Genomic DNA, 23,286 nt, shown 5'->3' on the forward strand with positions numbered 1-23,286 from the left:
GACGTTTCCTAAGACTATGGTTTTAAATACCTAATTTTTGACAAATGATTCTGATCCCCTAACTGGGGAATTTTTGTTGACAACATTTGCACCAAACACTTTTTCATGCGTCTGGTTGAACGTGAAACGTAACTTTCATGTTACGTACTGCGGTTTTAAACACTTAAACCTCAAACGTCGCGGCTCTCTCAGCTCAGACGCGTCACAACGCGTCCACTTTCAGGACGAGCCGTCGCTTCTTCTTGTTGAAGATGGCCGACGCCGTGTCCTCGTTCACGGTTTTCGGAAACTCCAGGAGTAAAAAGTAAACGTCCTCCACCTCCAGCACGACGTCGTCCTGCGGAGGAAGAAGAAGAAGAAGAAGAAGAAAAAAATCCACATCAGCATTTCAGCAACAGCGGGACTTTTGGCCGCTCATGTATTTTTTATGATATCCAACATCGCGTTGACTCACACACACTTGCTTCCTAGAGTGGTTCATTATAATGTGTGTGTGTGTGTGTGTGTGTGCTGACCTTGGAGATGGTCAGCTGACACTCTGACATGGAGCAAACCTTCGGCAGCTCCACCGTCAGCTCCATGATGTCAGGACCTCCCTCTGTGCTGCTCTTCAGCTGCAGATGATGCTGCGGCTTCTGAGGCGGCACAAACGTGCTGGAGATGACCTGGATGAAGTCTTTCTTCTTCTGCTGCTGCTGCTGCTGCTGCTGCTGATGCTGCTGCTGCTGCTGATGATGATGATGCTGCTGATGATGCTGCTGCTGCTGCTGCTGCTGCTCAGAGGGTTTGCTGATCATTTTTGCTGCCAGCTCCTCTTCATTTGCCTGTTTCTCTGAGCGCAGAGAGGAGATCTGTCGCAGGAGGTCAGCTGGACTTTCAGTCTCTGTGAGGACACATGGTTCATTCTGCTGCTGTGTGTGTGTGTGTATGTGTGTGTGTGTGTGTGTGTGTGTGTGTGTGTGTGTGTGTGTGTGTGTGTCCGTGTCAACAATCATCACTAACAGGACTTTATTTTCTAAACTTAACGTTACCAGTTTTTCCTTAACCTTCACGTTTTCCCCTTTACTTCCACGTTTTCATTTGCATCAATGTTTTTCCCTTATCCACAATGTTCCCTTAACTTCCATGTTTTCATTTGCATCAATGTTTTCCCCTTAACATCCATGTTTTACCTTTAACATCCACACTTTCCCCTTACCTTAACTTCCATGTTTTTCCTTTGCATCAATGTTTTTCCCTTAACATCCACACTTTCCCCTTAACTTCCATGTTTTCCCTTAACATCCACACTTTCCCTCTAACTTTCATGTTTTCTCTTAATATCCATACTTTTCCCTTAACGTCCATGTTTTTCCTTTGCATCAATGTTTTTCCCTTAACTTCCATGTTTTCCCTTAACATCCACACTTTCCCCTTAACTTCCATGTTTTTTCCCTTAATATCCACACTTTCCTCTTAACTTCCATGTTTTTTCCCTTAATATCCACACTTTCCCCTTAACTTCCATGTTTTTTCCCTTAACATCCACGTTTTCCCCCTAACTTCCATGTTTTCCTTACCGTCCTTTAGTGACTCACAGTCTCAGTGTGTGATATATAAGATAATTTCTCACCCGTCTTGAGTTGTTTGCAGTTCTTCGACCTCTGTTGAAAGTCACTGATAAGACGTCGCTGTAAATCCTCTCTGCTGCCGTTGGGACTCGAGCTGACGACGGTGAACCGCTCAGATAATCTCAGCCCGTCTTCTTGTCGCTGCTGCTGCTGCTGCTGCACAAACTTCACAGCCAGTTGGTACAATCCTGTCCTGTTGTCCTTGTTTTCCTCCAACGCTGCAGGGCTGAAGGCTACGTCCACGATGGCGTACGAGTCTGCGGAGGGAAAAACAAATCCACGAGTTATCAGCTGAATCGAGTTCTATACTGGCGCCCTCTACTGCTAATATCTGCTATGACATTAGCATGAAAATTATTACATTTATTTCACTTTAGAAGAGACTCGGCGACCTCATTTATAAACTGTTATTGTCCCAGACACCACTGATATATCAGCATATCAATATAGACAAATATAGTATAATATCGTGAATTACTTTTTTCATGTTTATATATAAACTAACTCACAGTCTGTGAACATTAGCTTTATTTTCCTTGCAAATAATACATGTAGAAATGAGCTAAATTCATTAAATTATTTGTTAATATTGTCATTATTAATAACCGTATCCAGTATATCCGTTTATATATCTATAAATGTTGCTACTCTTTTGGAAACCCCACAAAATCATGTGTTTTCTTTCAATAAGTATTGATAAAAAGTATCAATCGCTTTAAATTAGTTTTAATATCTTTATTTTCTCTTTCTGCAGATGATTTGCGTTTGTGTTTTAAGTATAGAATTAACTTTTGTCTCCTGTGAAAAACTAAATAAAGTTCTTAGGATTCTTTATGACCATTTTTTTTTAAATATGACAAACTTTTGCGACCCAATTCTCAGTCTGAACCGTGTCAAAAAACATTTCTGAATACTTTCACTGTCAGTTATGCACAGAAATGTGTTTAATAACTGAACCGCAGCATGATTTTATAGATTTTTTTAAAGACTCTTCATGAATAAAAAGCCTCAGAGTCTTTGTTTACCTTGACTTTGGTCCGTGTGTTTCTCCAGTTTCCCGGCGTACGTCGGTAAACTGTGACTGTGATTCTGAGCAGGAACACGTGTCCAGCTGCAGATGTTGACGTACAATAATCCTCTGTTTGGTTCCTGTTGAAGAAAAAGATCGTTTTTTTACTGCGTTTAAACAACGCAAAGACATTTGGAGCCTCAATTTATCCATTTATTAACTTAATAAAATATTTTTATTCTGTTTCCATCGCTCAGTTTTTAATATAAAGCTCTTTACGACACCCACTATGTACTTTAACTGCTTTACGTAACCTGAAAAAACAGTAGGAATAAAACGTGCAATAAAATTAATTCAATAAGAATCAATTAAATGAGGAGAAAAATATACATTAAGCACAAAATGAAGACGTCACTGCACTACTGGGTATTTGATTCTAAATAAATATGTTTAAATTTAAGTTTATTTATTTTTACCAAATAGTTTTTAATTATTTATTGTTATTTTAATTTTCTTTATTGTTCTTAGTCAAGTGTATTTACACGGTACAAGATTAGAAGCTTTATTGTCACCCAAAAAAATTAAAATGTTATATTTGACACAAATAACGAGGTAAATAGACAAACATGGTGTCATAAAAAGTAGAAAGATATCAATTATTATTATTATTATGTTATTAGCTAATGTATTTATGACTTATTATTGGGGGTTAATGAGTATTTATTATTAATGTTTATCCATTTTTGTTTTATTAGATCTTTTTCATATAATTTGTTTTAAATGATCATACATTAGCCTTCCTGAGTGCCAAAACAGCAAGAAACAGAACATGTTGATATAAACAGTACAAATATATACATATGTATATATATATGGATTTATATATAATATATTTCATTATATATGTATTTTGTTGTCCAAATTTTTTAAATAATGCACTTTGTTTACGAAAAGTGTCTAAATACATTTTGTATGTTGCTAGCTAACTTAGCTAGCTAGCCGTTTTCCAATCAACTGAACGTCAAGGCCACGCCCACCCAGAGTCCCGCCCCCGCAGTCACGCGCACCTTATTCAGCCAATGACATTCTTCCATTTCGGAGAGCCGCCATTTTGCCGAGTTTGAACAGGTGTCTTTAATGAAACTGATGATGACGACAGATGACGTGACTCCGGAGATGATGCTGCTACTGTGGCGGCGACGGGAGTCGCCAAACATCCCGAAATAATAATAATATCATCATCGTCATCCTCGTAATCACCATAGTAACAGGTGAGTCCTCTTCACCGCAGCTCACGTCAGTGTTTTAACTCCAAACTTGTTCAGAATCCACGAAACTTCAGGTAAACAATGACGCAGCGGACGCCATTTTGAAAATGCTTTCTGAGCAAATACGATTTCTGATTATTTGCTTTGGTTAGACGGTTCGTGCACCACGTACATTATTATCGGCGAACCTTTACTAGAAAATGTTGATTAATTTAATTAAATTATTTAAATGTATGTTGTTTTTATTGTTCTATTTTTACACAAACTGAAGGGTAAACGCCGCCAGAGATCGTCTCTGGGTTGTTGTTTGGTGAGATGGTTCACTCTGTTGTTGTTTTTTCATTGAATAATAATTTAATTCATATTGTGTGAATTCAGTTGTTTATTTTGTTGTGATCCTGCATATATTTAACATTTATTTAGTGTATTCAAACTATTTGTAATGTTTTTCTTTTAATATAAATATATTATACACATATTAATGTTTGTCCATTCCATTCATTATTATGTTTAATGATAAGCACATTTTAAATAAAGTAAGGAGTTTAACCTTACTGTGTGTGTGTGTGTGTGTGTGTGTGTGTGTAAAACACCATGTTGATTAATAAAAGACTAACCTGAGATACTTTTTCATTCATGTATTATTTGTTCTTTAATTATTTTCACAATCTATTCATATGTCCATTTATTAATGAGTTATTTGCTGCAGAAAATGTTAAAATGATAAAATAATGACGTTCTGAACGAAATGAAACCACTTTGAAAGAATGATTTCTTTGTCACGAGCGATTGAAAATATTGACATTCAAGAAGCTGAAAAATCAGCAAACTTGTCTGAATTATTAAAAAAAACATCAACAATGATTAATAAATGATTATATGATGAATTATTGCAGCTTTATTACCAGAGTTTAATAAAACACATAATATTAAAGAAATGGAAATCAATTTGAGCCTTAAGTTAACCTTTTATTTATACATTGAGTCGTATAGTTATGTTTCTTTTGTAAAATCCTGTTCTACTTCTTCCTGTTTTCAGGTCAAACTTCCTGCTGAGTCACAGATTTTGATGCAACACCTGTGAAATAACAAGACACACAGCTGTGCTGGTGAGCTTTAACTTCTTAACTCATGAACCTGCTGCTGGTTAGTCAACAGTAGTTAACATTAGTTAGCATTAGTTAACAGTGGTTAACTCACCAGCAGGTGTGTCCTCAGACAGCAGACGAGCTCCGGAGCGTTCCCTCCTGCTGCCTCCTCCATGTTCCTGTGGATGAAGTCGCTGTAAGCCGCTGGATCGTTCTCACTCAGCTCGTCTAACATGGACCAGAAGCGCTCCACCTGCTGCAGTACTCCGTCTCTGCCACTAGAGGACGACGTCATCTTTAAAGAGGTACAAGTCTTAAAAAAAAAAAATAAACGCTTAAACTAAGTTTAAGTTTGAACTTTTCTTCTGGATGAATGTGGAGCTGCGTCTCTGTATGTGAGAGAGCACCACTGTGTCTGTGTTGTGGGTTGCTATGGAAACGAGACTCCAGGGACACCTGGTGGTTAGAAGGAGAACTGCAGCTCAATGAGACGTCAAAGCTGAGGCTTTAAAGCTTTTCCTTTGATGAGATGTTTTCCTTTGGTCTTTACAATCACCTTGAATAAGGAACACAACGATAGGAAACGTTTTATTTTATTTTATTCATTAATTGAGAACTTGTTTAGATCAGAAAATGTGGAAGAATGAAAGAATTCTTTGTTATTTGGATCAAAGAAACCAGAAAATATTCACATTTAAGAAGCAGGAAAATGGCAGAAAAACAAACACTGATCAAATTAATATCTTGATGGGTCATTTATTAGAGTGTGTTGTTGTTTTTGTCGAATAGTATGAAACCTATCTACAAAACTTACATTTTAATTTAATTTGTGTTTTGTTCATGAATATATTTATAAATAGAGACAGTTGATATAATATTATTGTTCTTTTGTGATTTTAGATGTTGGTGTGTTTCCGATTTGAGCTTAAGATGAAATAAATACATGAAATAATAATAATAAATCAAAAATCTGCTTGGAAACAAAAGAGCTTCAAGTCCAGTATCATTCAGCTGCCCTCATAATAATAATAATAATAATTGTGAATGAATCACATATTTGTAACTTCCTGTCAGGACGCCTCATAGTAAGTAAATAAAATAAAAACAGTTTGTGCACAATAAGAAAACAAACTCACCAAACACAGTTGTTTCATAAGAGATAATTTATGTTTTAATACATGAAAAACAAAAGGACAAAATGCAGCTGGATGTCTTTGTGTCTTTGTGTCTGTGTGTGTACATCACACTTAAACACACACTGAAAGTAGGAACATGAACTCTGGTGTCGTCGTCATCATCATCATCATCATCATCATCATCATCATCAGTAATTCTGTCAAAGAGAAAACATTATTAAATCATTATTAAACACCAGAGTAAAAACACTCATTATCGTCCTTTGTGTTCTTTGAAATGTTAAATTTGTGTCAACGTGATGAAAAACTAGGATAAATAACTGTTTTTTACTGTGTTTTTCTGACCTTGTCAGGACCAGTAGTCCTCATGGAGACCAAGACCTGGTCCTAATGAGGCAGAACCTCATTTCTGAGGAAACTGTTTGAGTTTACTCGTAGTTTATTAACACTGCAGTTACATTTTTATTCAGGTTTACGCAACAGTTTTTGACTTTTTTTTTTTTTTTTAAATACAGATATTTTATTGTCCTGCTTTTACAGCATTAGACGCTGGAACTGGTTATGGTTCAAATACGTAATATTTCTGCATTTTCATATTTTCATGTGTGTAAAAGTGGGAATGTAAACAAAAAATCATGCATGAAAAGTGATGAAAACTAAGTCATTTAAGAGTTGAAACTGTCATCAATAAAATGTGTCATCAAAATGACATATATACAACAATCAGAAGATATTTCTGACATGTATTATGTGAATCATCTATTTGTGTTTTTTTTGTCCATATAATATCAGTTTGAATAATTTCTTTGTTTTATGGAGCAAAGAAACCAGAAAATATTCAACATTTAAGAAGCAGAAAAGCCAAAATATTAGATTTTTAAACGACTATGTATTTGATCGTTTGTAAATCTCAATGTGAAGTAAAAGTACATCACTATTACACTGTATACTGTTTACTCATATTCTTTCTTCTTCTTCACCTCAATAATTTCGTAGACCCAGCTCAAGAATTCGGAGACTTTGGTGTAAACTCCCGGATGATTGGCCTCGGCACATCCTGTTCCCCAGCTGACCACGCCCACCAACCGCCAGGTGTTTTCATCCTGACAGACCAGAGGACCGCCACTGTCGCCCTGATCAGGTCACACACACACACACACACACACGCGCGGTTACGCTGAGTTTCATCATTAAAAACGTGATAAATCTGTGATTTTCAAACCCTGCTCAGACCTGACAGGCGTCCACTTTCCCCTCGCTGTATCCGGCACAGATCATCCGTGCTGTGATCTCTCCGTTGTACATACACGAGCTGTTACACTTCTTTGTGCTTATTATGGGAACTGGAGCTTCTTTTAGTGTGTCAGGGGAGTGAGCTGATGGAGGGGAAAAAAGAGGTGTTTAAAGCTGTAGTACGTAACCTTCTCTGCTTTTTCTTTTCTTTTGTTCTGCCACGGTTTGGTTCTTTGTGAACAGTAATGATGCGTCCTTTCATCTGAAAACAGGCTCTGTCAGGCAAAACTATCAGACCTGACTGTGTGACTAATGAGTTCAGGTGAATCGGTTTAATTTTTTTTAATCATGTCTGCGTTTTTATCCACATGCAAACGGCATTTTGGTGTGAGAAAACACTCCTTTCACCCCAACCTGTCTAGGCAGATGGCCGCACATGTTTATATCCTGTCAAACTGGGGTTTTTTTGAGGAGTAGAATTCACATCTGGAACCTTCCTTTGTCTTTCAAACAGTGACAACTAGTGCTGTGCAATAGGTTAACGCAAGACACGTTTCCACGTTTACGTCACGTTTACGTCACGTTTACGTGCCGCGAAACCGGAGTCCAGGCACCGTTTACCAGTTAGCTTCGTTTGCTGCATTAGCTCCTTTTAGCGTCGTGCTGATGGAGTGTGAATGGATTTTAAACAGACATTTGTTTATATCTATAAGTTACCGTCGTAGAAGTGTTTTGTTTTTTTCTGGAGCTGCAGTTGCGTCTTACCGCCATCGGGCTGCGTGTAACCCCATCCAGAAATCCAGCACTGAGTTCCTCCTGGAAGATCGTGGTCGTACTGAGGCAAACACACCGGTCTGACTGTATCTGCACAGGGAGACAAAAGAATATCAACAGTTTTGACTTTTGGTGAATTTGAAAATGATTAGAACATGATGATTTTGGAATGAATAATTGTAGTTTTTTAAATTTGCCAGCATTAAAAATGGGAAAAGCCAAAGAATAGAAGCAGCTACACAAAGTTCACCAAGCTAACCTAGTTCCCTGGTGTCCTAATGAACATGTTTGTGACATGCTTTGGTCAAAATACCATAAGGATGAAGCACCACAGCAGTTCAATCACCCTGAACAAAACAGCCCTGTTCACAACGCTCTGTTTAGTAGTAGCTCTTTAGGTCCACCTTAAAAATCCACCTTAAAAAAAGTAAAATGAAACTTAAGGGACACAGAGGCTACTGGGAGCTAACAGCAGTTAGCATTTGTTAAAGTGATCATTTGCAGGCTCTAGCAGGCACATTGCCGTCATATATAACATGTAAATCCTCTGAGGCTGGAAGTTTGTGTGGAACTCTGTGCTGCACTGTGGAGACAACAATAGAATGTTTCGCGGACTTCAAGGACTTCCGGTTTTCGGATATCGCACTCTGTTGTCTATTACGGACAAAGCGAAGCTACGCGAGGCAGCAATTCCAGGAATTTAGCGCATTGTGACGTAGCAATGAGAGCGGTAGTCAACATGGCGCGTTTTTATCTACTGTGCTTAGACTGAGGAGGACCACAAAAATATGACCGAGTCATCTTTTTTCACACTTTGCCGACTGAAAGGACCTCCAGAGTCCCAAATATAAGGATTTAAATGATTAAAAAGTTGATTTTGCATAATATGGCCCCTTTAAGTATTTAAAATCATCGAACCAGCAGAGAAAAGTTCGATGTTTGAATGTCTGACTCCTGACCTGAGAAGTTGAGCGGCGTCCTCAGCCTCATCAGAGCGATGTCGCTGTCGTGGCTCCTGTGGTCGTACCTCTTGTTGTAGACGATCTTCTCCACCGCGTGTCCGGCGCGCCGCGACGCTTTAGCCGAGCCGCGCCCGACGATGCCGGCGTAGACCGTCCAGCTGGAGACGTGCGGCAGCCTGTAACTGACACCAGAGGGCGGCTGTCGTCACGTCACGTGTCCGCAGACGACGCCGCCGCCGACGACGATGAAGATGAAACCTCTGACCTTTCAGCGCCGAGGTGTTGAAGTCTTACTTGTGGACACAGTGAGCAGCTGTGACGATCCAGCGGCTGCTGATGATGGAGCCTCCACAGGTGTGACGGTCGCTGTAGTACAGACTCACCTGCCACGGCCAGCGGCCCAGAGCCGCCTCCTCCCCCCCGATGATCCTCGGCAGCTTCGCTCGTGTGCCACACTCTACACAGAGAGCCATTCATCATCATCATCATCATCATCATCATCATGTGTGTAGTGTAGAACAGAAGAGTTTTTCTGTGGTTCAAAGTAGCTTCTTCGTGGCTTAATCTTCCGTTTGCAACTTCCTGTCAACAGTTCTAGACGGATTAATCGGATTATTTTTCTGCTGGGTAGACGATCGACCAAGAACTTTACTCATTTACCTCGAGCTGCAACTAAGGATTCTTTTCGTAATCGATTAATCTAACGATTATTTTCTTGATTAATCGATTGATCGTTTAGTCCATAAAATGTCTGAAAATGCTAAAACCTGGAAATGACGTTGTTCTCAAATGTTTTTGTCCACAAACTAAAATGATTCAGTTTATAGAATGGTTTCTTTGTTTACGTGGAGCAAAGAAACCAAGAAAATATTCACATTTAAGAAGCTAAAAACGATCAGAAATCTTGTTTTAATCGATTATCAAAATAGTTGACAATTAATTTAGTAATCGATTAATTGTTTCACCTCTATTTACCTGGGATTTTTTTTTAAAAAAGCTCAAACTTAACACGTAAGTACTTCCTAGTTCATGACAACACTCTTAGAAATAAAAGTGCTAAGTAGAACCACATAAGGTTCTTCGGCTTGTCCTCATAGGAGAACCCTTTTTGGCTCCAGGTAGAACCTTTTTATAAAGGTTCCACCAAGAACCCTTTTAAAACCCTTTATTCAGGAAAAGGGTATTAAAGGGTTCTCTGGATCAAAATGGTTCTTACTGGAGCCATTAGTGTTACCAAGAACCCTTGAAAAACCCTTTCTTCGGGAAAAGGGTTTTTCAGAAGCAAATGGTTCCAGGTAGAACCTCAGCCCTTGCAGAAGAACACTTTTGGAACCCTTATTTCTAAGAGTGTAGGGACTTACAAATAAGGACTCAGATTACCTTAAACTCTAGAGGGGCGGGGCTGTGAGCTAAAGAATGTGCGCTGATTGGTGCGCTATATTTAGCAAGTATTCAGACTCGAGAAACCTAGCGGCTTTTTCTGGTGTTTTTAGAGACTTCATATATATATATGTGTATATGTATGTGTGCGTATATATGTATGTGTATATGTATGTGTGCGTATATATATATATGTGTATATGTATGTGTGCATATATATGTATGTGTATATGTATGTGTGCATATATATGTATATGTGTATAATATGATATATACACATATACGTGTATATATGTATATATATGTGTATATACATATATATACACATATACGTGTATATATGTATATATATGTGTATATACATATAAATATATATGTGTATGTGTATATATATATATATATATATTTATATATGTATGTGTGTATATATATATATATATATATATATATATATATATATATGTATGTATATATGTGCATATAAAAAGATTTTCTCACCGGAACACTGCAGAGCGATCACCTTCCCTGTGACGCAGCTCCCCCTAAATGAGAGTTGATTGGTGAGCTAACGCTGCATCATGAATGTGTGAGTGGCCACAAGCTGCTGTGGACGAGTGTGAGGCCGACTTCACCTGAGCTGCCACATCGTCTCCAGGCTGCCGCGCTCCTCCGAGCTGATTTGGATAAATCCCTCGGTGTGTTTCGGCCCGATGTCCGTCAGGTTCACGCCTTTGTGCTGAGTCAGTCTGCAGGAGATGGAGATGGACAGAGAGTCAGACAGAGTCAGAGCGTATGCAAACCGTGTGGGATTGAGTGTGGAGATAATTCAGAATTATAAGGTGTGAAGTGAGATGCAAATGAGGCGTCGGCAGATCATAAATAATCCCGTCTTCTCAGTGTTTGCACAGCAAAAAACATAAATGAGAGAGAGAACGCTGAAGTCTGAAGTCTGACGTGCTGCAGTCAGTCGAGTATGAAAGTAAAGTGAAAATGATGAATTCATTCATGTCTGAATGGTCCTTTAAAGAAGCTGAAAAACCTGTAGGAAATAATATATTATATTATAAATATGAATTAATGCGTCCTGGCTGTCGCGGTAATCACAATATGATTTTTGTTCATGAAAAACTGAATTATGGACGCGTTGTTATGACAGTTTTATTTATTACGACGGCTTCTGGAAATGTCAAAACTGTCAAACTTGTCTAAGTCTAACTTAACTTAACTTAAAGGTACAGGTCAGGGGTCGGTTGAAAACATAATTTCTGTTATCCGTCTACTTTAATCTACACAGAGAAGACTTCATTTATTTAATGTATTGTGCCTTAAAACATCTTTATTTCGCCGTCTTATTCAAACAATAGAGTCCTGGTGACGTGGACGTTTTTTATTAATCACCAACTTGTTACAAAGACTCTTTAAAGACACTAATGTGTGTGTGTGACGAGCTAATGTCCTGCGACTTTTACCGTTAACGATCACGGTGAGAAATCGGTGAAATTTGTCACGAAGTTCCTACGTTGAAGTACAAAATTTGTCATATTATGTCACATTTTGACAAGTTTCTTCGTTAAAGTTTGTGGAACTAGAAAGTAAGAAGATAAAAAACTGTGTGTTTTTAAAGAGGTTTTTGATGAATTTTGTGCAAAAACTTCAATATTTCAGAAACATAATAAGCAACAATAAAGTACACATTCAGGTGAGGACAATAGAGTTTGAATAAAGTTTCTATTTTGAAGTTTGTGCAACTAGTTAACGTCCAAATGTTACTACCTGATTTCTACTTCCTGTTATAAAAAAATACCGCAGCTTCAGGTGTTTTAAAGAAGGTTTTATTACATTTTTAGCAGTTATTCTTAGAAAATAAGATTTGCGGTGTAAGTAAGATTAATAATCAGATTAACACAACAACAGTCACTCCGCTGATCTTTAACCACTTCCTTTCAACGTGCCTTTCAAAATAAGAGCCTCTGACTTTGGCCTTTTTACTATTTCCTCTGTAAAGGTTTTGTCATAATGGTTGGCCGTAAAAATATCTTACAGTTTTTATATTATTTTTAGTTTTGTAGTCGTCATTGTACAGATATGTTGTAATAAATTAGCGCTAACAGGACGTCGTCAGGTTTCCGATACAACGGTGAGTGGATGTGTAGCTTTAAAGGTTAGCGTCACGTGATCCTCGTGTGTGTTTAGTGTGTGTTTAGTGCTAACCTGAGATATCCCAGCTGTCTGCACACCAGCGTCCCCAGCGACGAGTTCCACCTCTCGTAGCACACGGGCAGCCAGGTGCTCTGCGGCGCCTCCAGCTGGATCTCCAGCAGAGAGTTCTCCGGGCTGATTCTGTAAAACACTGAACCTGATTGATTGAAAATCCCTCCGGAGAAAAAGCTCCCAGGGGTCGACGGTGATCAACGAGTGGGGAAAACTATTATCCTCGACACAAAGCGCGTGGTTAGGCGCGATGTTTCGGTGTCAGTCGATGTGCGTTTTCTCCAGAGTAAACAAAAGACTGCAATAAGCAGCAGCAGCAGCAGCAGGTGGATGTTAATTATGTTTCTGTTGAAGTGAACATCACTCACATGGATCTGTGAGTTGTGTCTGTGAAGTATTGACACGTTAACTCTGACTTTGCTGCTTTTCTACAGCTAGAAACACTCGCTCTCCCTGCACCAAACCCCATAGAGAAAACCAGTGATTTTAGCTCCCAGGGGACACAGGAGCTGCTGGTCTACTGCTGCCTCGTGTGGTCACTTTGTGTCACTGAAGTTGATCTGAATTGTAATTTCAACCACTGAAGTCACAAAATAAGTCATTTGAACTTAGTGATGGAGGCAGAAGTGGATCAACAGCTCCTGTGTGCTGTGATTTAAAATCGCCGATTTTCTCTATGGAGTTTGGTGCGGTCGCTGAAAACGAAAGTTTTGAGTTGGGAAAACTGTGTTTAACAGTGAGATATGGTGGCAGACATGTTCTTTCTACATCGTCGACTTATTAATATGAGTGTATGTTAAGTTGCACATGCTGGCAGCCATTTTGTTAGCGTTAGCGAGGGTCAAGCTATCAGAAACAGTAGCGTGCCAGGCGGAATTGGTGTCAATATTAGTTAGACTGATTAATTTGGATGATATCTGCCATTTCTTTAGTTAGCATTGGCTTGTTATTATTATTTTTCACATCAATCAGCCCTTTATTGAAACGTTTAAATGTTGCTAAGTCACTAAAACTTTGTTTTTTAAGAACTTTGTCATGTTTTTGATAAGTAGCTTTATGTTAAGACGTTGTTTGTCTTATTTATTATCATTAAACAGTTGGATTATTGTCTAAAATGAACCGAAACCATGACTCGGCGTGACGACTCGCTCGACGCACAGCTAGCTTAGCGACGAGATAAGAGACAGAGATCCAGACCTTTCCTGTGGTCAGAGATGGAAATGTCCTCCGTCACGTTGCACAGCGTCGTCTCCTTTGTGTCCCCGAGCCCCACGGCACTCTGGGACGAGGACGGCCTCAGCAGGAGCTTCACTGCACACAAAAAATAAAAAAATAAAAAGGTTTAGTGGTTTTTAACAAAGTAGCCCAGATTATTTTCTTGCAGAAGTCCAGGTTAAATAGTCAGGAGATGAGTCTGGAAAGTTTCTGAGGCTCAAATGTCTCCATTATCACAAATAATGACAATTTAGCTGCTTATTAAATGAATAAAAATGAGATTAGATTAACTTCGATTTATTGATCCCACACTGGGGAAATCTGCTTGTTACTGCAGTGAAGAGGTCAAAGGTCGACAAGAGACAAATCGTGTTTAATAACAGCCGTAATAGTTTTGTGCCACTGTTTTTTCTCTTGTTTGCTTCATAAACAAGTTTATGGTTATAGTTTTTATATGTTCTATTTTTTTATAGTATTGCTTAGTCATTTTATATTTTGCTTTTGTATGTTTAATCTTTTGTCAAATTTTATGGCTTATTTCATTGAGGTATCCTGATTTAATCAGTTGGGTCCATTTATCAGATCAATATATTGAGTTAAATAGTTGATACCTTTTTAGTTTAGGAATTCTGGGATTAAAGAAAGTGTCACAATTCTTAGGAAAAAACATCAGAATTCTGAGATTGGAAAGAGTCAGAATTTTGAGATTAGAAATAGTCACTAAAGAAAAAGTAATAATTCTGAGATTAGAAAAAGTTATAATTATGAAATTGGAAAAAGTCAGAATTCTGAGATTAGAAAAAGTCAGAATTATGAAATTGGAAAAGGTTAGAATTCCCGAGATTAGAAAAAGTCAGAATTATGAAATTGAAAAAAAGTCAGAATTCTGAGATTAGAAATTGTCAGAATTCGGAGATTAGTTCAGAGAGAGAGTAGTGAATATCTCTGCGACATCTTCACAGATCAGGATGAACTTTGTTGTGTTTATGTAAAATGGTAATATCTATAAGAAGGTAAATCAAATCATCTGTTAAATCAAACTCTTGTCACTGGACGTAGCGCCGTAGCTCAGAGGAAGCGACTCACCTAAGAACCAGACGCCCACAGCCAAACCTCCCAGGAGTCCCAGAGCACACACAGCTGCCAGCAGCCTCAGCAGCCTGTGAGCTACAGCAAGAGTTAGACACTCAAACTTCATGACTTGATTGATTCCACGTCGTGGAGCGTCTCAGACGTGACTCAAACTTACCGTGAGTCGTGGACTGAATCCCTCTCAGAAAGTTCTGCTCCCTCTTGGTTTCCGCGACTCCCGCTTGCGACGACGTTTGCTCGGAGTGAAAGTGTTGATGAGTGACGGCCGCCGGGTTCTCGATCACTGACTCACTGTCTCCATCAAGACTCTGAGGAAAAGTCGGACCTGGTTTTTACAGCTCGGCTCACACTAAACTCACTGAGACAACGGCGACCTGTGTCTGCACCTGTGTCTGATATCATTACAGCAGAGTGTGGTCCATATGGATGGAGCTGTGAGCAGGTGTGTGTGTGTGTGCGACAGATGATGAAGCAGCTGAAGCTTTGAATCACACGTTTGTTTTAACTTCAGGTTTAAACTCTGTCCCTGTTCCTTTTCCCCCGAGCAGGTTTTTGTCACTCTAACAATCTTTTTGTTGACAATGTTATTGTGGTTATTTTATCTGAACCCTTACTACGGTGGCCTGGAAGTGCAAACCATTATTACAAAACGTGAAGAAGCACTTGTATTCACTTTTGGTACGACAAACACGCTCGGACGAGGTTCACTCATTTACGTAGGGTGCAAATCGCCAAAAATGGACACCAAAATTCAAAATGGCCGACTTCCTGTTGAGTTGAGGCTATGGTTACGGTCGACTTTCTCGTTCGTCTTGGTCTGTGACATCTTCCCAGCAAGTTTGGGGAAATTCGGCGGAACTCAATTTTGCCTTTGTTTTCACCTTAGGGGGCGCTATAGAGGCCTTGATTAACGCACAGATCCAGGAACTATGCCAATATTGCATTTTCCCCAGACCTGTCCTCCATCTAAAGTTTTAAGAGTTTTTATTCATGTTAACAAATCCACGGATAGAATAATAATCTGAAGGAAAATGATAGGCTAACACATATTTGAAAACACGTTCTGTCGAGCAAAACTATCAGACCTGACTGGGGGGAGGTCTTAAAAACTGCTATGTGACGTCAACTGTAATAATCTCAAACTCTCATTTTAAAAAGATCACTATATGGCACCTGTGACCGTGCACCTATTGGACGATACCAGCTGTCAATCAAACTGGTGTCATTTTCCTCTTATCGTGAACATAATTTACAAAATCGACATAATAAAAACTAGTGATTGAGTTCATTCACTCCTCAGGAAAATGTTTACTAACAATAGAAATAAAGTGAAAGGGAGAATCAATTTTACATATACCCCTAGTGGCCATTCGGTATTTTCTCATTTCCTGGTGGGCTTCAGGAGGAACTCTAAAGATGGTGGTTTTAACTGGCAATTTCAAGTTAATTTGACAATTGTTTTTTAAATAGAAGTTTTCCTTGTCTGTATTTATACATTAGTATTAGTAGTTAGTTTAAGACTAGTTAAATAACTGTTAACCATAATTAGTCAAAACAGTCTGTAAATGTAAGTTTAAACTTGATAAAACTTGATTTAATGTTCAAAAAACTGTCACAGAGTTAGGTATTAAGATGAGAAACAATTTGGCTCCACACTTTATACAATTTAAAGTACAAAAAAACAATATAAATATCATACGGGGGCAGTTACTCAATAGCAATATATCGCAGTTTAACTTTCGTCAATATCATTTTAGCGCGGGATCAATAAATATTGATATTCAGTTTATACACAGAGCGACGGAGACATTGCATAAGTGATATAAATGTTCTTTAAACCCACAAATAACACTTTTTTACACTGGGAAAAATCAATCTTTAATTACCTGACATTTATCGCAATCATTAGCACTATTGAATCTTTCATTTTAAAAGCACTTTAAAAAGAAAACATAAATGTTTCACGTCTTCTGTTGTCTGGCTCTGACAGCTCCAGCTCTCTGTGTTCGCACCTGAGTGAAGCTGAAGACTTTTTAAAAGACGGAATAAAACACGAGGAAGTGACGGATATGAGTCTAGTCTTGTTCTGGGCGATGCCGACTATTATTATATACAATTTCAAGTCATTCCAAGATACATTTTGTTTTTTTGAAGAAAGTCAGCTCTGTGACAAAGTGCATCAGGGCAAAAGGATAATTTCCTCAATTTCAAAAATTCATAAAAATTATTCCTTAAGAGGTTTGCAAATATTTTCAACGGATCCTTGTTCAGGGTGATGCCGACTATTAGGATGGTAAATTTCAAGTCATTCCGAGATACTTTTTTTTTTGTCGTTCAAAAAAAGTTACATCAAACAAAAAGAAATGTTCGTTTTTTTCATGGAGCAGTGAATGTCAATTCTTACCATTTTCCTCCTGGCAGCGTTGGGTCAGTCCCGGGTCCCGGGGTTAGCGGTGGCGGCGTCCTGTGTCGGACCCTCGCTGCAGGTACAGGTCTCTCTCTGCTCTCAGTCCAGTTTGACGGCGTTTGACAGAATGCAACTCTGTGTTTTTGTCCGTCCTTCACAAAGAGACAATGAGGTCAGCAGAGGTGCAGAGAATGAGCCTGTTGTTTGTCCAGAGGTGTGTGTGTGTGTGTGGGGGGGGGGGGGGGTGAAGAGGCCTGTGGACACCAGCTGAACCAGGTCTTTGTCGAGGGGGTCGTGAGGTGAGTGTGAGGGTGACGGGGGAGCAGCATCTCCACAGATGCCTCCTAACTGACTATTGATAGGACAGCAGTGGCAGCAGTGTCTATGCATGTGTGTGTGTGTGTGTGGGGGGGGGGGTTGCTAGGTAACTAGGTTTTTTACCTCTGCCAAAAGATTGTCCGTTTCCACCTGAGACGTGTTATGAGCTGACATTTGCTACCTTGTGAGAAAAGGTCATTATTGCAGATTGTTGAAAAGTCTCACATCATTCACGTCCACGCGCCGCCGTCACCTGGAATCCAGAGCTGCCGTCTCTCAACGCTCTGCAGTAAAACTCACTTCTTTCTGCCTCACACATGATTTTTCTCCTCTTCTCACTGGTTTTTTTTCCTACAGTATAAGTAAGAAATGTATAAAATCCAACTGTGATGTGTCATCAGAGATTAGGGAAGACGCCAGAATCTGAAATACTTTATCAATCCACAAGCGGGGGGATTGGGTTTTTGTTACAGCAACTCCAACGAAGAAGAAAAATAACACATTCACAAAACTAGAAAACCAGGAGTATAAGTTGTGGCAACGGTCTGGACGTTTGTCGTGACGCTCTGGACGTTTGTCGTGTCGCTCTGAACGTTTGTCATGGCGCTCTGGACGTTTGCCTCACGCTCTGGACGTTTGACGCGGCGCTCTGAATGTTTGTTGTGACGCTCTGGACTTTTGTTGTGACGCTCTGGACTTTTGTCGTGACGCTCTGGACGTTTGTCGTGAAGTTCTAGACGTTTGACACGACACTGGACATTTGACGCGGCGCTCTGAACGTATGTTGTGACGCTCTGGACGTTTGTCTTGGCGCTCTGGACGTTTGACATGACGCTCTGAATGTTTGTTGTGACGCTCTGGACTTTTGTCGTGACGCTCTGGACGTTTGGTGTGACGCTCTGGTGTTTGTCACGGCGCTCTGGACGTTTGACACGATGCTCTGAACTTGTTTGGTCCAAAAAATTTCAAAAATATATTGAAAAATGTTGATTCGTGTTTGTCAAACTTGGAAATGATCATGTTGGTTTTTGTCCACAAACCAAAAATGAATCAGTTTTTATAAAATGACATAAACTTGTGTGAATTATTTGATTTAGTATCTGTGCAGCCTTCAAAATGACCTTTAACATCAGATTTTACTGTAGTTAAAGGTCACAGCAGTATCTTATCTCTCTCTGTATCTCATTTCACTTTTAATGGAAAGAAAATTGAAAACTTAGGTGAGGAAAGATGGAGAGAACCAAGAAATAAAAATGCTAATGAGATCCTCATAACTGCATGAACATGTAATACAAAGGTTATTTATACGTGTGTGTGTGTGTGTGTGTGTGTGTGTGTGTGTGGTGAAGGGATTAGCAGGAGCTCAGGTGAAAGGCAGCGACTGCCAGGACTGAAATTCCTCATCGTGCGACTGTCGGAGTCTGAATCCAAGAATAATAGCCCAGATCTGTTTGGCTCATCTTACAGGTGTCATGGAATTATTTGGAAAATCAAACACAGAGTAATCAGCAGCAGCAGCAGCAGCAGCAGCAGCAGCAGCAGCAGCAGCAGCAGCAGCAGCAGTAGTGTTGTGGTCTGCACCTGAAATCCATGACTCTGAGGTTAATAATGTTTGATCATTTAGTGTCGCAGAGGCAAACAGAGCAGCAACAAGGGCATTTGATGCTGTCGTGTTCATGTCGCCCTCTACTGGTGAAGTGTTTTCTCACACAGTCTTTTCACCTTTCTATGACAATCCTGTTCCTGGATTTGACATGCGTACTTCTCATTACCATAACTTGTGGTGGAAACATTGGTAGAAAATAGATGGATACAAGGAAGCAGAGAAATAGAGCTTTGCCCTCATATACTATACTTTACGGTCACTTACGAGTTTGTGACGTCAGCTTCTCAGTACTGTAATTCCTAAATATATAATAATATAATAACTGAAAGATATGGAATGTTATGGATGAAAAGCTCTGGATGTTTTGTTGTGATGCTCTGGACATTTGTTTGTTGCGATGCTCTGGACGTTTGTCGCAACGCTCTGGACGTTTTGTTGCAACGCTCTGGACGTTAGTTTATTACGATGCTCTGGACGTTTGTCGCAACGCTCTGGACGTTTTGTTGCAACGCTCTGGACGTTTGTTTGTTACGATGCTCTGGACGTTTGTCGCAACGCACTGGACGTTTGTCGCAACGCTCTGGATGTTTTGTTGCAACACTCTGGACGTTAGTTTGCTATGATGCTCTGGACTTTTGTTGCAACGCTCTGGGCTTTTGTCTAACGTGATGCGCTGGACGTTTTGTCACATTTCTCTGGACGTTTGACATTTGTCACAACGCTCTAGATATTTTGTCATAACACTTTGGATGTTTTGTCACAATGCTCTGGACGTTTGAAGTTTGTCACCGCGCTCTGGACGTTTTGTCACAACGCTCTGGACGTTTGTCGCAACGGTCTGGACGTTTTGTCACAATGCTCTGGACGTTAGTTTGTTACGATGCTCTGGACGTTTGTCGCAACTCTCTGGACGTTTGTCGCAACGCTCTGGACGTTTGTCGCAACGCTCTGGACCTTTGTCGCAACGCTCTGGACGTTTGTTGCAACGCTCTGGGCTTTTGTCTAACGTGATGCTCTGGACGTTTTGTCACACTTCTCTGGACGTTTGACGTTTGTCACAACGTTCTAGATATTTTGTCGCAATGCTCTGGATGTTTTTTCGCAGAGCTCTGGACGTTTGTCGCAACGCTCTGGACGTTTTGTCGCAACACTGGACGTTTTGTCGCAAGGCTCTGGACGTTTGATGTTTGTCGCAATGCTCTGGACGTTTGTTGTGATGCTCTGGGCATTTTTTGTCACGCTCTGGAAGTTTGTTGTGACGCTTTAGACGCTTTTCTCGACACTTTTCTTGACGCTCTGAGTGTCTATCGTGACATTTGGTCATAATTATATACATATACTAATTTGAAGTCTGAGACTGTTGACTTTAGAGTGTCTTCATTTGTTAATTAAATATGGATATTTGTCCTCTCAATTATCGCATTTACACGAGGGAGGACAGCGATATATCACCAAATCTATATATAGACCCACATCTACACACCACTCCTCTGCTTCAATCTATTTTTAATCCCAGCATCAATGACAAAAGTCTCTGGACGACCTGAAAACATCACTGAATCGGCTTCACGTGTCCTGCTCCTGTGGAGACAGATGTTTCCCTTCATTTAGAGCAGGAGACCGTGGCTAATGTCCAGGGTTTGGACTCGGGGAGAGGACAGGACCACGGGCTAATGGTCCAGAGATTTATCTAATGACAGAACAGAACCAGGAAGAGCAGAAAAAACAGATCCACAGTGGAGGAGCTTCATGTGTGAATGCAAGGGATTTACTCATAAATAAGCTCATTGTTGAAACTATAGGACAACATACAATTTTATCGCACATCATGATAAAATCGTGAATTTCAAGTATCGCGATAGTCGTGACTGAAGGAATTTGTTGATAAAACATGCGTGAAAATGTCAGTGTACAGTAGTAGTGATTTATTTTGAGCGGCCACAAGGGGAAGTCTGCGTCTTTCCAGCCATTCCAGGACCTTCACAAAAATAAGTCGTTTTGCAACTAACGATTATTTTCTGGATTAATCGGTTTGTCGTTTGGTTTGTAAAATGTGTCCGTGTGCGTGTCTTTTGGAAATGTGTGTTGTGGACAAATTGAGGTTTTTTTTGAGGACATTTTGTCTTTAGCATATATTGGCGTTAAATTAAGGCTTAAGGGTTAAATTTTTAGTTGTTAAGATAAGGGTAAGGGGCTGGAAATGTCCTCACTCAGACTGCTGTACAAGACTGTGTGTGTGTGTGTGTGAGTGTGAGTGTGTGTGTGTCTAGCACATTCACTTTCAGGCTGATCTTCCTGTCAACTGTGGAAGCATACTGCCCTCTGCTGGTCAATTCATATATGTTCATTTAGGATTTTTGCCTGGTATAGTTTTAGTTCTATACTCAACAATCCAAAAGTTTGAAATATAGACTCGATTAAAAAAAAAAACCAATGAATCTCACTTATTTAACTTATTTATTGTTTGGTTTTGTGTCTCATTTATGCGTTTATATAAAGATTGATGTATATAGATGTAGAGATAGATGCGGTAACGATGGATAGATATCGTATAATAAAGCAAGTAAAGTCTCATTGAGATCATATTTTGTTTTATAAGAAAAACCTGGCAAATAATATAACTATCACACTCCTTTAAATGAAGAAAATACAATATCCTGCTTTTGGAAATGAAAACAAAAGAATTTAATAAGCCTCAATATTAACAATTACATAAAAAATGTTACATTTATCAATAGTGGGTTATTAATTTTTCCGATGAGTTGAGTTTTTCTAACGACTGACAGCTGAAGGCCTATAATTGATTACAATTCAATTATATTTATCTAATTTTCATTCTCTTTTTTCATTTATTTGACCAAATTCAACTGTTTAATGATAAAAACAGCAATTGAACCACACTAATGTTCTGTCTCTCCAATCTATTTTTATTAAAAATACTGTATATAACGTCCCCTAAAATATAATGTATACATCATGAATCCGAGACAAACAGTCACTCAGAGTTTTGTCGCAGACAGTTTTATTGCTTTAATAATTCCTGACAACTGTATTAAAGTGACATTTAGTCGTATGTTGTAATCACTGCAGCGTTAACTCGTTTGTGACGGGTTTAAGTGTGAACGCGGCCTCGTCTCACTCACTAAATGGTACGCGGTTGTTTGTTTGTGTGTGTGTGTGTGTGTGGATTGGAAGTGACAGGATGAATAAATAGCTGTCATGTATGTGTGTGTGTGTGTCCTGTCTGGTGGAGGCTGATGATGGAGAGGGTGGAGGAGCAGAGTGGAACAGAGTGGAGCTGTTCTCCACCAGATGGTTGCTAATGTGGTTTGTTTAGCTGCCCAGCACACACACACACACACACACACACACACACACACACACACACACACACACACACACACACACACAGACTTGTTTTTCTGTCTCAGACATAATGCATTCTCTTGCCTTACCCTAACTATCACACCTAAGCGCCTCCTTAAACCAGGTCTTGAACCTGAAAAAGCCTGTTAACCTCATTTGGACCAGACTAAATTAATGTCCCCACAAAGTCACAAAGTTAGTTTTGTACATTTTTTGATCCCCAGGAGGAAGCAAAACATGTACAGAAACACAATCGCAGGTGTTTTTTATTTTTACCCGGTTAGCCTCAGAGTACGTGATTTAAATATACATTTAAGTGAGAATTATTAATGCACTTAAAATGATTAAAATAATGTATTGAGCATTTCAATCGCCTTGATACGATATTCTCACGATATTTAATTCACAATACGATATCACAACGTTTAAGCCATGATATAATATAATCGCGATCAATAATACGATATAATATTTAATTGATGATACGATATTATGACAATATTTAAGTCACAATACCATATTATCACGATACACAATAAGCTATCACGATATTTAAGTCACGATACGATATAATTGCGATACACAATACGATTTTATATTTAATGCACGAT

General features: G+C 39.3%; 2 protein-coding genes across 2 annotated transcripts; both read right to left on the bottom strand.

Annotated features, from left to right (window-relative positions):
- Positions 1 to 202: 202 nt before the first annotated feature.
- On the bottom strand, positions 203 to 5,270 carry pih1d2 (PIH1 domain containing 2; the record flags this gene model as incomplete). The annotated part of the gene is made up of 6 exons (XM_083886392.1): positions 203 to 337; positions 516 to 635; positions 825 to 883; positions 1,613 to 1,867; positions 2,636 to 2,759; positions 5,088 to 5,270. The coding sequence occupies 6 exons, from the start codon at positions 5,268 to 5,270 to the stop codon at positions 203 to 205; spliced, it is 876 nt and encodes a 291-aa protein (XP_083742518.1).
- A 1,794-nt stretch (positions 5,271 to 7,064) lies between these two features.
- On the bottom strand, positions 7,065 to 18,533 carry tmprss5 (transmembrane serine protease 5; the record flags this gene model as incomplete). Its single annotated transcript, XM_083886393.1, has 14 exons — positions 7,065 to 7,244; positions 7,345 to 7,487; positions 8,110 to 8,208; positions 9,078 to 9,262; positions 9,375 to 9,537; positions 10,959 to 11,002; positions 11,093 to 11,206; positions 12,672 to 12,816; positions 13,869 to 13,982; positions 14,973 to 15,053; positions 15,136 to 15,286; positions 16,944 to 17,007; positions 17,383 to 17,537; positions 18,267 to 18,533. 14 exons carry the CDS (start codon positions 18,531 to 18,533, stop codon positions 7,065 to 7,067), a joined length of 1,905 nt encoding a protein of 634 aa, XP_083742519.1.
- Between the last annotated feature and the right edge of the window lie 4,753 nt (positions 18,534 to 23,286).

The sequence above is a fragment of the Microchirus variegatus genome (assembly GCF_963457635.1).
Source record: "Microchirus variegatus genome assembly, chromosome: 3".
Taxonomy (NCBI): Eukaryota; Metazoa; Chordata; class Actinopteri; order Pleuronectiformes; family Soleidae; genus Microchirus; species Microchirus variegatus.